Below are 17,734 nucleotides of genomic sequence, written 5' to 3'. Positions count from 1 at the left end.
CTTCCCTTCAAGGCTCAGGGGTCCAAGATTATCTTCTGTGTCTGTGTTAATTGGTTTCCCTTTTCTTTGTTGAAGAGCATCTGTGCAGTCCTTGTGCCTAGTCCGCCATCTTGCCGGAACCGAGTTTGTTTTTTTTAGATTGAAAACAATATTTTCTACACTCTTGCTATTAGTTTTATTCCATTAATAAGGAGTCAGTTTAATGCAGACACTTAATTTTGGTGGTTTATGGTTTTTTATCTGTTTGTAAGTAGGAGGGAAAGTAAATTACTGAGTTTAGTAGGTGTGTTGAGCCCTGGTAGTGCACTGGTTTAAGGCTCACCTGCTAACCTAAAGATCAGTGGTTTGAACCCACCAGCCACCCTGTAGGGCAGTTCTGCTCTGTCTTACAGAGTCACTATGAGTCAGAATCAACTTGACAATAGTGGGTTAATTTTGGTTGTTGTTGTTGTATATTTTCCCAGTCAGCTCCACCAATATTCATACTCAAAATTGGGCAAAATAATATGGATCTGTGAGCTTATGCTGTAGTATAGAGTGAAGACCGTGAGTTCTGGTGATGAGACCTGGGTTCAAGTTTTGAATATAGCACTTAGTATTTTTTGACAAAGTACTCCTTCTAAGCATCACTTTCCTCTGGTAACAGTAGTACTAACATTAACTTTAAGATTTTTATGACAGTTAAGAAATAGATAAAAATATTCAGCACCGATCCTTAAACAAATATTGAAACCCTATTATGTGCCATGTATTGTCAAACAGGATATAATGTACACTGTTTCTCCATCATGTATCCTTTCAGTCCACTCAGGTGAATGACAGAAAACAAATAAATCTATACATGCCACATTTTTATGGAAATGACATGTTATATGGGAACATAAGCTGCACAATCCTCTCAGGCATTGGTTTCCTGCATGCTGCACTTGTTATTTATATGAACACATTGTGTGCAAAAAGTACAGTAATTACAACTGTGAAAATTACATGGGAGAATATGTACAGAATTTAGTACAGAGTGCTAAAAGACCGTGGAATCCGAATCAAACTAATTAAAAACAAAAAACCCAAACCCCTTGCTGTTGAATTGATTCTGACTCTTCCTGACCTCACGTGTCACAGTGTAGAACTGCTCCATGGAGTTTTCTTGGTTGTAATCTTTGTGGAAACACATCTCCAGGCTTTTTTTCCTCAGTGCCACTGGGTGGGTTCAAACCACCAATCTTTGGGTTAGGTTAAAGGACAAGCAAAAACCATTTCTGGCACCCAGGGACCTCATCTAATTCGAGGACACCAGTAAAGACTTCCCTAAGAAAGTGAAGTTCATTGTTATCTGAAGGATGAGAAATTAGCATTTATTGAGCAGTATGTGCAAAGGTCCTGAAATGGAAGGAGCATAGTTTGCCCTTGGAACTGCAGAATAGCAATGAGTGAAGCAGAAGTGGTACAAAATAAGCTTGGAGAGGAACCAGATTATGTAGGACTTGTTAGGTATTTTGGACTATATCTTATGTAGTTTGAAACTGTCAGAAGGGCTTAATTAAGGGAGTGGCATGAGTAGACATTCATTTTATAACTACTGCTCACATGTGGAGACTAGTTGAGTGTGCCTATAATAGATGCAAACAGGTTGATTTGGAGGCTCTTGCAGTTGCCCAGATCATGATGATGGTAGCTTGACCAGAGTGGTACAGAGAGGATGGAGAGAAATGAAGGTATTTGGGAAATATTTAACAGACCAAATCGACGGGCTTTAGTGATTGATTGGGTTTAGGAGAAATGGAAGGGAAGTGTCATGGAGAATTCCGTTACCCCTGCTTTTTGAAAGTTTGCTTTATACCAGTTCGCTTTTATTAAAGATCTAAATTAATACCTGTTTTCATTTTGGTGACTATTAGTGTTGATCAAAAAGGAACCCCGGTGGTGCAATGGTTGAGCACCTGCTTGCTAACTGGAAGATGGGTGGTTCAAATATAGCAGCCACTCCTCAGGAGAAAGACCAGGAGATCTGCTCTTAATAAAGGGTTATGTCCTAGGAAATCCTCTGGGGCAGTTCTACTCTATCCTGTAGGCTCACTGAGTCAGAAGTGACTCAGTGGCACACAAATCACAACATAGTGTTGATCTGGACTTTTTGTTTTACTTATTTGAAAAAGGAAAAAAAAAAAAAAAACGCTTCTAATACTTACTATATATCATCTGCTCTCATTTACCTATGAGGAAACTGAAGCACATAGGGATTAAATGATTCTCTCAGATAGTTAATTGGTGATAGGGACAACATTTGAATCTAGACATTCTGGCTCAAGAATCCATGTTACACAGTGTTTTTTTGTTTAATATTTTATTGTTTTTAGGTGAAAGTTTACACAGTAAATTAGATTCACATTCAACAATTCATACGCAGATTCTTCCATAACATTGATTATAATCGCCACCTTGTATCAGTACTTTCGTCCTTTCCATCTCACTGGTTTCCATCCATCTAGTTTCCCTGCCCCTCCTTGCCTTCTTATCTCTGCTTTTGTCTCATAGAGTTTTGTCTTGTATAGTTGATAGTGTAAAGAAGCACATTCCTTATGGTTGTTATTGTTTATTTTATAAACCAATCTATTACTTGGCTGAAAGATGATCTCTGGTAGTGGCTTGAGTTTCAGGTTAAGAAGGTATTTTAGGATGACACTCCTGGGGTTCCCGTATCCTGTATCAGTTAGTAAGTCTGATTTTCTTTATGAATTTGAGTTTTGTCCTACATTTTTCTCCCATTCTCACAACTGGTATCCTCTGTTGTGTCATTGGTTAGAACAATTGGTGGTGGTAACCAGGCACATGTAGTTCTTCTGGGCTCAGGCTAGAAGAGGCCATAGTTCCTGTGGGCCAGTAGTCCTGTGGATTCATTTCTTCCTTGAGTCTTTGGTTTCATTCACTTTCCTTTGCTCCAATAGCTGTATCTTAGGTGGCCACACACAAACTTTTAAGATATCAGACAGTACTCAACAAACTAGGATGTAGAATAATATCTTTATGAACTAACTTATGCCACTTGACCTAGTTGTCCCATGAAATATACAATGGTTTTTATTTCTCAAAGCAACCTTTTGAGATAGGTATGTAGTTAATTTGACCTTTGTGTCCACATTAAGTGTCATATTATTTTCCGCCTTGACCTGGTCCAACCCAATGTAAAGGAATAAAATATAATTGATCTGATGGTTGCCCTTCTTGATTGTTTTCCTTAAGTATGGCTTTAAATGTTTAACTTTGTTTAACCTTTGAAAACATTTAGAATGACTACAATAGAAAAATATTACTTTTCTTTCATGAAGAGTATAGTTTGTTATCTTCTCGACTACAGGCTTCATCTTTTGAACATTACCACAGCTATACGGTGGAAATAATATGAAGACAGCAATTTGGAAAACTGTAGACTGTTGCTGTATAAATCTAGCCACACGTGTCCTATTTGAGGAGAAAACATTTATGAGTATTCTGCAGAAATGTTTATATGCCTATAAATAACATTGCTAGGTTACTTTGCTAAGTGTGAACACTTGAGGACATTTTTGTAGTCAATTTATTGTGAAGACTGTGCAAGGATTTAAAGACCTTAACAGTGATATAATCTGTCTGTTGGATTAATAAATTTCATAAATTCTATTTTACATATGGGTGCGGCAATTTTTGGAAGGTTATTACTTTCCTTTGCATGTCTGTGTATTGTCAGCTTTTAAGAATCAAAGCAGATTAAACATTGCTGGTGCTCTCCATACCTATTTCCTTCTCAGAGTTGGGGCTTGTCCTCCTTCTCTGGAAAATCCATATTTGAGTTGTCCTAAGTATAACTGCTAACAGACTGCTTAGAATTTGGGTAGGGCTTTTCATTTTCAGAATTTCATAATCATTGCCTTTTAATCCATATAGCACCCATGTGAGGTAGGTAGATGCATCCAGCATCCAAGTCTCCTGCAGGCTAATTTTGGTGCCAGCAGGAGTATTGTACTTGGCACTGACTTCCTTAATTTCTCAGAGACCAGACACCTGGAGAGGCAGTGTCTCAACACATGCTATTCATTCCTCCTGCTATCTGCGATTCCATGGTTGCATGCACTATAAACCAAAAATCTGTGATGACTATGTCAGTCTGTATTAAATCCAAGAAGGAAGGGTATGTTTTGGAAGAGTCTTTGAGGGCTCAATGAATATTTACTTTCTGTGCAGCAAATTTCAACTGTTCACCTCTTCATCACTCAAAAGTACTTTGTATTCAGTAGTAATTTTTACCATTCCAACAAAGAACTTGGATTAATAAATGAGCACCTAGGATTTCTGTCTTAGGAATTTGTAATATATTCAACAGGTAGGAAATATGTATACTTAAAGATGAAATCATCAAAATTAAGTGTTGATTGACGTGTAATACTATAAATCTTGTGTATCAGACACTGTGATAAACACAACACATACATTATCTCATCCTTGTAACAGTCCTGTGAGGTAGATATCATCAAACCCATTTTATAGATGAGAAAGCCTGGGCTAGTAGATTGCCCATACTGACAAAGCTTAATCAGTGGCAGTGCTAAAATTTAAACTTAGTTATGTATGATTCCATAGTGAGTTGTTCAACCATTACTTAATACTTCCTTAGATGGAAGACAGTCTACAGCCTTTTAAAGTGCTGGGACAACAAGAAGCAAAGAGTGATAAAAATAGGATAGAATTAAAAGGCACACGCAATTTTTTATAATGCAAAACCATGAAAAACAGTTCTTATCCCCATAATACTTTACAGATAGATAGATAATTACAGAGCAAATTCATTTTCAATACAGCAGTTCACATGTACTTTGTCTCATGATGTTGACTACAACTTACAACAATGCAACAGATCCCCTCCCACTTTCTCCCGATAGTTACCTCTTCCCTGTGTCCATCCCTCCATGCACTCCTGTCCCCTGAGCTGTCTCCCTGGGCATACACAGCCCTTCTATTCTCCCATGATTGATCTCTCCAAGAAGTGTGTCTACCTAGTGTGAATGTTCAGCTCATATGCCTGTCTTTTGTTTGCTGGAAGCCACAGAAGTGGGTTCAATTCCAGACATGAAGGGCAGCTAGGGGCCATAGTATCAGTGGTTCCATCAGGCTCTATCAGATCAGCAAACCTGGTCCTTTTTTGAGTTTTGTTTCATATTGTTCTCCTACTCTATCCAGGATCTCCTACATAGATCCCCCTTTGAGTGGATAACTGGTAGCTGTCACCATCTAGTTCTTCTGGTCCTATAGTCATATAGGCTGAGGATTGGACTAATTGTTTCCATGAATCTTTGGTTTTCTTCATTCTTCTTTGCCCTGGATGAGGAGAGACCCATCATTGCATCTAGATGGTTGCTTGCAAGCTTTTAAGATCCCAGTTGCTACTGACCAAAGTGGGATGTGGAACAATGTTATGTGTAGTATGTTATGCCAATTGGGCCTGATGTCCCCTGCGACTATGGTCCCGAGCCCATAGGTCCAACTACTTGCTCCATCTGGGTAGCTGGCTGTGGCCAAGAAGTGACTACAACCTTGTCCCTTCTTAGCTCTACTCTACACCTGGGAATTCTTACAGAACATAGCAATACCCTTGTAGCAACATTGTCTGCCAACCCTATACGTGGTCTTGGATACAATATCCCCTGCATAGACATGCCTAATAGTTCAGCCTGTCCACCCATCTATCCACCCATATATCCATGTTTGCCTTCACTGACAGCACAGTATTTTATGTGGAAAAGGGTTCATCATTATTGTCTGTACCTCCTGTGTACCTCTCTGTCTTCCTCTTCCTCAGTGCCATCATGTTGATCACTCACATTTGGTACATTGCCGTTCTCTTCACCCAAATCAATTCTTTTCTCTACCTATCTAACAGTGTTCCCTTCCCTCCCCTCCCACTCCTGGTAACCAACAAAGAAAATTCCCGTCCATATATAAACCTTTCCTTAACTTTTTACAATAATGGATTAATAAAATATTTGCCCTTCTGTGATTGACTTATTTCACTCAGCATAATATCCTCCAAATTCATCCATGTTATAAATATTTTGCAGATTTTATGTTATTCTTTAGGGTTGCATGGTGTTCCATGGTGTGTATGTACCATAGTTTGGTTTTCCATTCTTCAGTTGATGGACACTTAGGTTGTTTCCATCTTTTTGCTGTTGTAAATAGTGCTGTGATGAACATGGGTGTGCATATATCTGGTCTTGTCCTGGCTCTCACTTCTTTAGGATATATACCTAGTAATGGAATGGCTGAGTCAAATGGTATTTCTAATTCCAACTTTTTAAGGAATCACCATACAGCTTTCCACAGTGGTTGTACCCTTTTACAGTCCCACCAGCAGTGGATGAGAGTCCCAATCTCTCCACACCCTCACCAGCATTTGTTATTTTCTGTCTTGTTGACCTTTGCTACTAATTTTGGGGCAAGATGGTATCTCATTGTTGTTTTGATTTGCATCTCTCTAGTGGCTAATGATCATGAGCATTTCTTCACTTTGTTGGCTGCCTGAATATCCTCCTCGGTGAATTGTCTATTCATGGCTTCTGCCCATTTTTTAATTGGGTTATTTGTCTTTTTGTTGTTGAGGTGTTGGAGCTTTCTATAAAATCTAGAGATAACTCCCTTGTCAGATATGTCATTGCCGAATATTTTTCCCCAATCTGTGGGTCCTCTTTTGATTCTTTTGGAGAATTCTTTGAAAGCACATAAAAATTTAATTTTTAGAAGTCCCCAATCATCTAGTTTCTGTTCTGCTGTTTGTGCATTTTGGGTTATGCTTGGTATTCCATATATTATGCCATATGTTAGTAGTAGTAGTAGTAGTTATTTGCCGTGGAGTCGGCCCCGACTCATAGCGACCCCTCCTTGGGTTTCCGAGGCAGTATCACTACGGAAGTAGGATTGCCCAACCTTCCTTCCGAGGAGGGTGGGAGCTCTGGTAGCATAGTGGCTAAGGCACTTGACTGCTAACCAGAAGGCAGGCGGTTCAAACCCACCAGCCACTCCTCGGAAGGAAGGTTGGGCAATCCTACTTCCGTAGTGATACTGCCTCGGAAACCCAAGGAGGGGTCGCTATGAGTCGGGGCCGACTCGACGGCAAACAACAACAACAACATATGCCATATGTTAGGGCCCCTAAATTTTCACCTAGTTTTTCCTTGAGGAACTTTATAGTTTTAGGATTCACATTTAAGTCTTTGATCCATCTGGAGTTAGTTTTTGTGTATGGTGTGAGGTACAGATTTTGTTTCATTTTTCTGCAAATGTGTATCCAATTTTCCTAGCCCAATTTATTAAACAGACATTCTCTTCCCCATTTAATGGATTTTGGCCCTTTGTCAAAGATCAGCTGACCATAAGTCAATGGATCTGTTTCTGGGTTCTCAATTCTATTCCATTGGTCTATGTGTCTATCATTATGCAAATACCAGGCAGTTTTAACTACTGTGGCTATATAGTAGGTTTTGAGATCTAGCAGTATGAGGCCTCCTACTTTTGTTTTTCTTCAATAGTGCTTTGCTTATCTGAGGTCTCTTGACATCACACTTTATATGTTTTTACCTTTCTAAGGGCTTATTCACACAGTGCCTGCAACAGTGGGGTCAAGCATAGAAGCCATTATGAGCATGGCACAGCAAAAAAACAGTGTTTTGCTCTGTTATACACAGGGTCACTATGAGTTAGAGCCTACTCAACAGCACCTGACAACAACAACAACAACACCAAGCATTTATCATAATTGGCTTCAAATAAAAAGTATTTTTGTTTCTTCTCTTTTACGCTTTTGATTATTTCATGTAAAGGTGATTGTGTTTTATTCATCTTTTAATTTTACCTATTAAATAGTGCTTAAAACCGTGAATTGAATGGGTACTCAGAAATTACTGATAAATTAACTTTTAAAAATTAGTGAGGCTTTTTTTAAAAAATGATTTTTTATTGTAGGAGCTTGTTTTACATTCAATGTTACATGTACATTTACTTTCACTCCCCATTTATCGTGTCCAACCCTAACCCAGTCTCCTCCCCTCCCTACCCAATAACCCTCCCCCTGTGCCCCTCATATTTATGTAATCCTGTTTGTCCTGCATTTCCTCAGTTTGAATGTTGGTCCTCTGGTGCCTCATGGTCTATTGCTCTAAGGGATGTATTACTATAGAGTATGTGGGTGCATCACCCTGGGTTTAAAAATTAGTGAGGCTTTTAATTGAAAAAGAAATACATGTGCATGGCAAAATATTCAAATGAAATCGATTATCTCCTTTCTATTTAAGATTCTAGGTCCCTATTTCTCCCCAGAGTCGTTATAGTTCCAATATCTTATTGATCTTTTCAGCAATATTCAATATATATCTTTGTTTGCACATGTGTGCCTGTATACAGGTATATGCACACTCACATCATGCAAAATTCAGTTGCATCTAGATTGATTGACTTGAACTCTAATAGTTAAATCCAAATAAATAGTCACCTATAGAAAAAGTATACTCTGGATAGATCTTTAATAATAACATGAATACCTCAGGGATACTGCAGATTCAGTTGCAGACTACCACAATAAAGTGAGTCACATGAATACTTTGGCTTCTCAGTGCATATAAAAGTTATGTTTACACTATCCTGAGTCTATAATGCAATAGCATTATGAAAAATTTGAAATATTGTAAGAATTACCAAAATATGACACAGAGAGATATGAAGTGAGCATATGCTGTTGGAAAAGGGTGGCAATAGACATACTTAGCTCAGGATTGCCACAAACTCTCAATTGTTAAAAAACACAATCTACACAGCACAATAAAATGAAGTATGCCTGTATAAATCTTTTCTTGAATGCATAATATTATGAGTACCTATGCATGGATGGATTCTATTATGATTGTACTTTCAAGAAAAATGTATGTGTGACATTAACTGTATAATTACAAGAAAATGTTAAAGTAATAGTACATAATTCTAATATGAGAATTATATATATTCTTAGAATTTAAGTAATCTTAAAGGTTGCTGAATTGTATATGAGAGAATATTGTAAGGAATTAACTTTAGGAATTAGTTGAATACAAAAGCTCAGTAGATTTAATATTTTATTTGAAATTTCTATACAGTTCCAAATGTTTTTCTTCCTGATAAAATTTGCATAGTAACATTGGATATTAAATTAAAAATAGGCATTTTTTTTTAAGAAAAAAGTGATAGTATTGTATTTCACTATAATACACAACTTTTTTGTTGCTATTGTTGTTTTATTGTGCTTTAGGTGCAAATTTATAGAGCAGAATTTGTACACATTTTTGTACATTTTGTTCCACTCCCTAATTACCTTCCCCAAGCCTAAACCACTGTCCTCCTCTTCCTTCCCAGTGACCCCTCCTCCCCTGGGCCCGTCTTAGTTATGCACTCCTCTGTCCAGCTTTTCCTCCCTGTGAATGTTTTCCCTCTGGTGCCCCATACCCGACTACTCCAAGGGATATATCTCTGTAGCGTAGTTGGGTGCATCATCCTGGGTTGAGTGTTCTTCATGTAAGTCTTATTTAAAATTGGGCTGAGAGACAGCCCTTGGGAATGAGTTTTATCCCAGGCACAAAGTGTATCCCAGAACCATTGTCTTGGGGGTCTGACCAGACTGCATCTGACCAGTAATTCTGGTCATTATTGTGTTTTTGAATTTTGTTCCACATTTTTCCTCCCACTCTATCCAGGGTTTCCAGTTTTGATCCCTTCCCGAGTGGTTGGCATTGGTAGCTGGGCACCATCTACTTCTTCTAGTCTCGAGGTTCATTGTATCCCAGGGCTGACTCTTTCCAAATGTCCTTGGTTTTCTTCACTTTTTTTCGCTTCAGATGAGAGGAGACCATTAGCTACATCTTAGATGGCCACTCAAAAGCTTTTAAGACCCCAGTCACTACTCATCAAAGTAGGTTGTGGAACGAGATTTTTATGTATTTTGTTTGCACAACTATGTTTTAAAAAATAGCAGAACATAATGTTGTGTTATCAGTTTATCTTGGAAATAATGTATTTTGAGTATAAATATGAGCTGTGCAAAGTAAATCTTAAAAGTTCAGTTGCTAATTCTTATTTTGTTTTTGTTTTCTAATTTTAGGTTTTAGTATAAAAGCAGTGCCATTCCAGAATGCCATCTTGAATGTAAAAGAACTTGGAGGTATAACTTTAAACATATTTCTGTCTAGTCTTCACATTTACTAATTGGATGTTAGTATGTTACGTATAATTACAATATAATGTAACTTGTTATTCTAATAGGTGATTGATTACCTTTTCTCTTGATACTATATTTCTTAGAATATTTTCTTCCTTTGTTTTAAAAATTTTTGTAAAGCTCTAAGTAATATAAACTGTGTTTTCTTTTGTATGAATCCAAGAACTCCATTATTAGTAGAGTAACATACTATGCTTGCTTTTAGTTTTTTAAGAAATTTATTCTTGAACAAAAAATATTAAAATAATTTTAATATAATTATAGAAACACATGATATACTATGCCGGGAAAGAACTGTGTTTTAGAACAGCTTGTATTTATACTGCAGATTTTATTGTATTAGATCTTTTTAGAATGTATTTGTTCTGATAATAAATCTTTGCCAATGGATTCTTTGCTGGCCAAACATATTTATTGGATAGGCTGTACCCCAAACCATACATCACTCAGTCTTTCATTACATTCTCTCTCTGGCATTTTTTAGTTTTGCTTTATGTCAGTCAGTGTCTTAACCCAAGTATAGGTTAACAAAGAAATCAGTCAATTCAGTGAACCTACTTCAGTTCTCTAATGGCACAGGAAAATGATGAGTGCTCTGGAGTTCAACTTACTGGTGAGTTCAGTGACTTAGAAGAAAAGTCCCCTTCCATCCTTTTAATCACTTTGTGATGTTGACTTTACCCTGTTGTTGTTGTTTCTTTTTTTAAGTATCATTCTGTGACAGTGTTTAGCTTGATGAAATGGAAGCACTAACTTTATGTCATTTCAATAGTTTTTGAGTGCATTGCTATTTTTATCTAATACTACATTGTCTGGTAGCATAGTGCCTAAGGCACTTGACTGTTAACCAGAAGACTGGCGGTTCAAACCCACCAGCCACTCCTCAGAAGGAAGATGGGGCAATCTACTTTCATAGTGATACTGCCTCAGAAACCCAAGGAGGGATTGCTATGAGTTGGGTCCAACTCCACAGCACATGACAACAACAACTATATTGGCTGATCTTTTCAGATATCTTTATTTTCAGGAGCTATGTTTAGTACAGATGTATTTTTGTCAGTCTGTTTTATAGCTAACTTTGGCTTTTATAAGCAGATCTGGTAGCATAGTGGGTAAGACATTTGGTTTCTAACCAAAAGGTCAGCAGTTCAAACCCACTAGCTGTTCTGTGGGAGAAAGATGAGGCAATCTACTTCTATAATGATTTACAGCCTTAGAAACCTAATGGGGGTCACTGTGAGTTGGAATCAACTCAATGGCAGTGAGTTTGGTTTGGGTTTTTGGACTTTTATAATATTAATATTTAAAATCAACTGTTGTTGATAAATTCTGATTTTCTTTAAGACATTTGATTTTTTCATTTTCACTCAAAAAATCACAAACCATGAATATTCTTATGATTTAATATGTTTTCTATGTCTCATTTTTAAAATTTGGTGCTTTATTATGTTGAATATTTTAATGTCACGTAGTGAATTCCTGTGACTGTTTGCTTCTTGTTGACGAAAATATTCTTTGTGAATATTTTCAAGTTAAAGAACATATTACAGCAATCCATGAAATCAAATGTTGTTTGAGAATTCTATTGGCTTTTAGTATGATTGGTTCTCAACAAGCACTTTCCTATTAGATTCAACAAGAAATCTTTTTTAATACCCTCCTGGAACAAGATACTGTTGATTAATTGATACGGCATTTGTTATGTATGAAATTTCATTGGATGAAATAGTCAATGTGCCAAAGGACTAATGACCCACATGAACCACAGCCAGCTCTAACCTGAGACCAGAAGAACTTGATGATTCCCTACCACTACCGAACACTCTGACCAGGATCAAATAGAAGGTCCTGGTTAGAATGGGTAAAAAATGTAGAACAAAATTCAAATTAATTTTTTTTAAAGGGGTAGTCTTACTGGTCTGAAATAGACTAGAGAATTCCTGAGACTGTCACCCTAAGATAAATTTCTATTTTGAAACTGAAGATACTCACAGAGGCCATCTTTCAGCCAATTGATAGACCTATTAAAAAACACTACCTGGGAAGAATGTGCTCCTCAGAACAATCAACTGTGCAAGACCCAAAGGATAGCATTTGCCCAAAACCAAAGATGAGAAGGCAGGAAGCCACAGGGAAATTGGACAAATGAAAACAGGGAACCCAGGGAGGAAAAGTGGAGAATGGTAACACATTGCAGAGATTGCATCAAATGTCATGAAACAATTTATGTATGAATTATTGATTAGAAAAACTCATTTGCTATGTAAACTTTCACCTAAAGCACAGGGAAGTGTTTTTTTTTTTTTTAAATCAGTGTTCTGAAAAATTAGAAAAGTGAAAACTACAAAGAATTTATTATACCCGTGATTATATGCCATTTAAATTCAATAAAATGGAAGATCACATTAGGGCTTGAGGGTGTATAATGTGTGAACAGATCTGTTCCTGAACAAGATTTATTTTTGTAAAGAACTGCGCCCTGACACATGCTGAAATGAAAATTACAATGGAGATGATGCCACTATTAGTACCTATTCTGTTTTGAGGTTGAGAGATGAAGATAAAAGACAGTCTCATGGATTGGGACAGATGCATTAGTTCCAGTCAAATGATATGTGCTTTTTTGGCATGTGTTATTATTGAAAAGCTTTCTAGCCTAAGCATTGAATCTTCTATTCCAACAACTTTAGTATTTCTATTTTCTGCTGATAAAACTGTTTCAAAGAGAAGTTAACTTTTTGATTAGAATCTAATTGTGTATGCTGTATCATATGCCCAGAGGCAGGCATTCTTGTTATTGTTGTTAAGTGCTGTCACGTCAGACCGGACTCATAGCGACCCCTCCTTGGGTTTCCAAGGCGGTATCACTACAGAAGTAGATTGCCCAACCTTTGTTCCGAGGAGTGTTGTTAGGTACTTTTCAGTTCAGCTTCAATTCATAGCAACCCTGTGTACAACACAACAAAACAAGGCGGTATCACAACAGAAGTAGATTGCCCAACCTTTGTTTCAAGGACTGTTGTTAGGTACTTTTCAATTCAGCTCCAATTCATAGCCACCCTGTACACAACACAACAAAACACTGCCCAGTCCTGTGCCATCCTCACAATCCTTGCTATGCTCGAGCCCATGGCCACAGCCACTCTACCAACCCATCTCCTTGAGGTTCTCCCCCTTTTTTGCTGACCCTCCACTTTACCAAGCATGATACCTTCTCCAGGGAATGATCCCTTCTGATAACATGACTAAAGTAGGTGAGACGAAGTCTGGCCACTCTCACTTGTAAGGAGCATTCTGGCTGTACTTCTTCCAAGACAGATTTGTTCCTTCTTCTGGCAGGCCATGGTATTTTCAGTATTCTTAGCCAAAACCACAAAACAAAGGCATCAGTTCTTCTTCGTTCTTCCTTGTCCATTGTCCAGCTTTCAAATACATATCAGCATATTGAAAATACCATGGCTTGTGTCAGGCACACCTTAGTCTATGTTCCTTAACACTTTAAAGAGGTCTTTTGCAGCAGATTTGCCCAGTTAATATACGTCTGATTTCATGATTGCTGCTTCCATGAGTGTTGATTGTGGATCCAAGTGAAATGAAATCCCTGGCAACTTCAGTATTTTCTCCATTTATGGTGATGTTGCTTATTGGTCCAGTTGTGAGGATTTTTGTTTTCTTTATGTTGAGTTATAATCCATACTGAAGACTGTAGTCTTTAATCTTCATCAGTAAGTACTTAAATCATCTTCACTTTCAACAAGCAAGATTGTGTCTTCTGCACATACCAGGTTGTTGATGAGTCTTCCTCCAATCCTGATGCCTCATTCTTCTTCAGATACTCTAGCTTCTCAGATTATTTTTTCAGCATATAAATTGAACTTCACCATACAGTGAAAAGATACAACCCTGACTCACATGCTTCCTGATTTTAAACCATGCAGTATCCCCTTGTTCTGTTCAAACAATAGCCTCTTGGTCTATGTACAGGTTCCTCATGAATACAATTAAGTGTTCTGGAATTCCCATTCTTGATAACAGTGGTTATGGATTACAGTGTTATCCATAATTTGTTATGATCCACACAGACAAATGCCTTTGCGTAGTCAAATGAAACACAGATAAACATCTTTCTGGTATTCTTTGCTTTCAGCCAAGATCCATCTGACATCAACAACGATATCCCTTGTTCCATATTCTCTTCTGAATCTAGCTTGAATTTCTGGAAGTTCTCTGTCAATACACTGCTGCAACCATTTTTGAGTTATCAGTAAAATTTTACTTGTATGTGATATTAATGATATTGTTAGATAATTTCTGCTTTCTGTTGGATCACTTTTCTTTGGTATATGTACTACTGAAGTGAGCACAAAGATCACCTTTCTTTGGAATGGACACAAATATGGATCTCTTCCAGTCATTGGCCAAGTAGCTGTATTCCAGATTTCTTGGCATAAATGAGAAAGTGCCTCCAGTCCTGTATCCATTTGTTGAAACATCTCAATGGCTATTCTGTCATTTCCTGGAGCCTTGTTTTTTTTTTTTTTTTTTTGCCAATTCCTTTAGCGTAGCTTGGACTTCTTTCTTCAGTACCATTGGTTCTCGTCCATTTGTACCTCTGGAAATGGTGGGACATCAACCATTTTTTTTTTTTTTTTGGTGCAGTGCTCTGTGTATTCCTTCCATCTTTTATTGATGCTTCCTACATCATTCAATATTTTGTGCATAGAATCCTTCAATATTGCAACTTGAGGCTTGACTTTTTCCTTCAGTTCCTTCAGCTTGAGAAGTGCCAAGTGTGTTCTTCCCTTTTTGTTTTCTAACTCCAGGTCTTTGTGTATTTCATTACAATACATTACTTTGTCTTCTCAAGCTATCCTTTGGAATCTTCAGTTCAGCTCTTTCATTTCATCATTTCTTCCATTATCTTTAGCTACTCTCCATTTAAGAGCAAGTTTCAGAATCTCTTCTAATGTCGATTTTGGTCTTTTTCTTTCTTTCCTGTCTTTTTAATGACCTTTCGTTTTCTTTATATGTTATGTTCTTGATGTCATCCCACAACTCATCTGGTATTCAGTCACTGGTGTTCAGTACATCAAATCTTTTCTTTGGATGGCCTCTAAATTCAGGGGCTATATTTTCTTCAGCTTCAACTTGAACTTGCACATAAGCAATTGATGTTCTGTTCCACGGTCAGCTCCTGACTTTGTTTTGACTGGTAATATTGAGCTTCTCCATCGCCTCTTTCTACAGATGTTGTCAATTTGATTCCAACGTATTCCATCTGGTGAGGTCCATATGTGTTCTCACTGTGTATGTATTTGCAATGAGTAAGTCATTGGTCTTGCAAAATTCTCTCATGTGATCTCTGGCATCATTTCTATCACAAAGTCCATATTTTTCAACTACCTGTGCTGCTTCTTTGTTTCCAACTTTGGCATTCCAATCACCTATAATAATAATACATTTTGATTGCATGTTTGGTCAATGTCAGACTGCAGAAATTGGTAAAAATCTTCAGTTTCTTCATCTTTGATTTTAGTGGTTGGTGTGTAAATTTGAATATTAGCAGTATTAACTGATGTTCCTTGTAAGTGTATGGATATTATCCTATCACTGACAACATTTTACTTCAGGATAGATCTTGAAATGTTCTTTTTGATGATGAATGTGAAACCAGTCCTCTTTAATTTGTCATTCCTGGCATAGTGTACCACCAACAGTCCCTTTTTGTTATCTAACCCCAGGTCTTTGTGTTTTTGTGACTGTTTTACAGTCATTAATTCCAGTCCATGTGAGCTCACTAATGCTTAGGATATCGATCTTCTTTATGAGCTCCATTTCATTTTGACAACTTACAGTTTTCCAGATTCATACTTCATACATTTCACATTCTAATTTTTAATGGATATTTGCAACTGCTTCTTCTCATTTTGAGTCATGCCCTATGAGCAAATGAGGAAACTGAAAGTTTTACTCCATCCACATCATTAATGTCAACTCTGCTTTGAGGAGGCAACTCTTCTCCATATTTTGAGCACTTTTCAACCTGAGGGGCCCATTTTCCAGCACTGTATCAAACAGTGTTTCTCTGCTATTTATAAAGGTTTCCAGTAATACACCAGATAGTGTTTCTTTGGTATTCATAATATTTTCAGTGGCCAGTTTTTTCAGAGATGGATGGCCCCATCCTTCTTCTTAATCTATCTTAGTCTGAAAGCACCACTGAAACCTCTCTGCCTGCTGGTGACCCCACTGGTATTTGAAATACTGGTGTTATACCTTCTAGCCTCACAATAGCATGCAACCACCACAGTATGACAAACTGACAAAAGAGTGGTGGGATGCAGGCATTGTAAGAAGTTTATCCTTTTATGGTTCATTTGTTAATTCATTAATGAGTATTTTTTGAGGGCCTACTTTGTAATAGGTCTGAGCACTAGAATATATCTCACCCACGAGCACAATAAGGCTAACACATGTAAAGAAAGGATTTTTTTCTAGGATTTAGAATATATCCTAGGCATTTTGGGAGAAGTGTAACTACTGAAATCAAGTTGTGAAAGAGATGGTTATTTGGGCAGGAATTTCTAAGTTCAAGAGGAAAAAGTTGCATGTTTGAGGGTCTGTGTGTGAAGATATGATATCTTTATTCACCAGTGGAAGGTTGTTCAGAATACAGATTAAATAAGAACTAAGTGAAGTTGTGAATCCACAGAAAAATTCTAAATTCATAGGAGAAACTCAAGAAGACTGATGTTTAATCCAGGAGAAAAATTTGAATCCAGAGGAGAAACTAAAGAAGATAGGTGTTAAAGATGGTAGATGTTGAAAGCCAGAGAGTAAGAGCCAGTGGGTAATGTCCAGAAAATCTTGCTTATCTGAGGGCTCATTGAGAACAACAGGGAGCCTGTTCCTCCCAGCAAATGTCCTTCTTCTACCATGTTTAGATAGTTCAAGGCTCTCCATCATTTACCTCTGAACTTTAAGTTAAATTCCTCATGTCTTCAAAATAGGAAGAGACATGAACTTCTGGTGCTTATTTAGTAAGAAGAAATGGCATATGATGAAATAAAAACCCACTGCTGTTAAGTTGGATCTGACTCATAGCAACCCCACCTTGGATTTCCAAGGTGGTATCATTATGGAAGTAGATTGCCCAACCTTGCTTCCAAGGAGTGGCTGGTGGGTTTGAACTGCCAGCCTTCTGGTTAGCAGTCAAATGCTTTAGGCACTATGCCCCCAGAGCTCCCATGATGAAATAAGAAGGAGTTAAATTTAATGAAAGCAACTTTTGGGGAATCCTAATAACAAATTATGTGTTTGCACATGTACCTGATGCGTGTGTGTATCTATATATGTGTGTATATATATAAACCTTTGCTCTTGAGTAGACTCTGACTCATGGAGACCTCCATGTGTGTCAGAGTAGCACTGTACACTATCAGTTTTTCAATTGCTGATTTTTTTTTT

At 37.4% G+C, this 17,734-nt stretch overlaps 1 protein-coding gene across 1 annotated transcript in view; it reads left to right on the top strand.

Annotated features, from left to right (window-relative positions):
* Window positions 1-17,734, top strand: part of ARL15 (ADP ribosylation factor like GTPase 15) — a 465,466-nt gene that overhangs the window by 13,322 nt on the left and 434,410 nt on the right. The window contains exon 3 of the mRNA XM_042782392.1: window positions 10,151-10,210. Coding sequence (XP_042638326.1) covers window positions 10,151-10,210 — 60 coding nt within the window. The remainder of the gene's footprint in view (window positions 1-10,150; window positions 10,211-17,734) is intronic.

The sequence above is a fragment of the Orycteropus afer genome, unplaced genomic scaffold (assembly GCF_000298275.1).
Source record: "Orycteropus afer afer isolate SDZICR_OR568_19922 unplaced genomic scaffold, OryAfe1.0 scaffold00296, whole genome shotgun sequence".
Taxonomy (NCBI): Eukaryota; Metazoa; Chordata; class Mammalia; order Tubulidentata; family Orycteropodidae; genus Orycteropus; species Orycteropus afer.
This window is presented reverse-complemented; position numbering and strand designations above follow the sequence as displayed.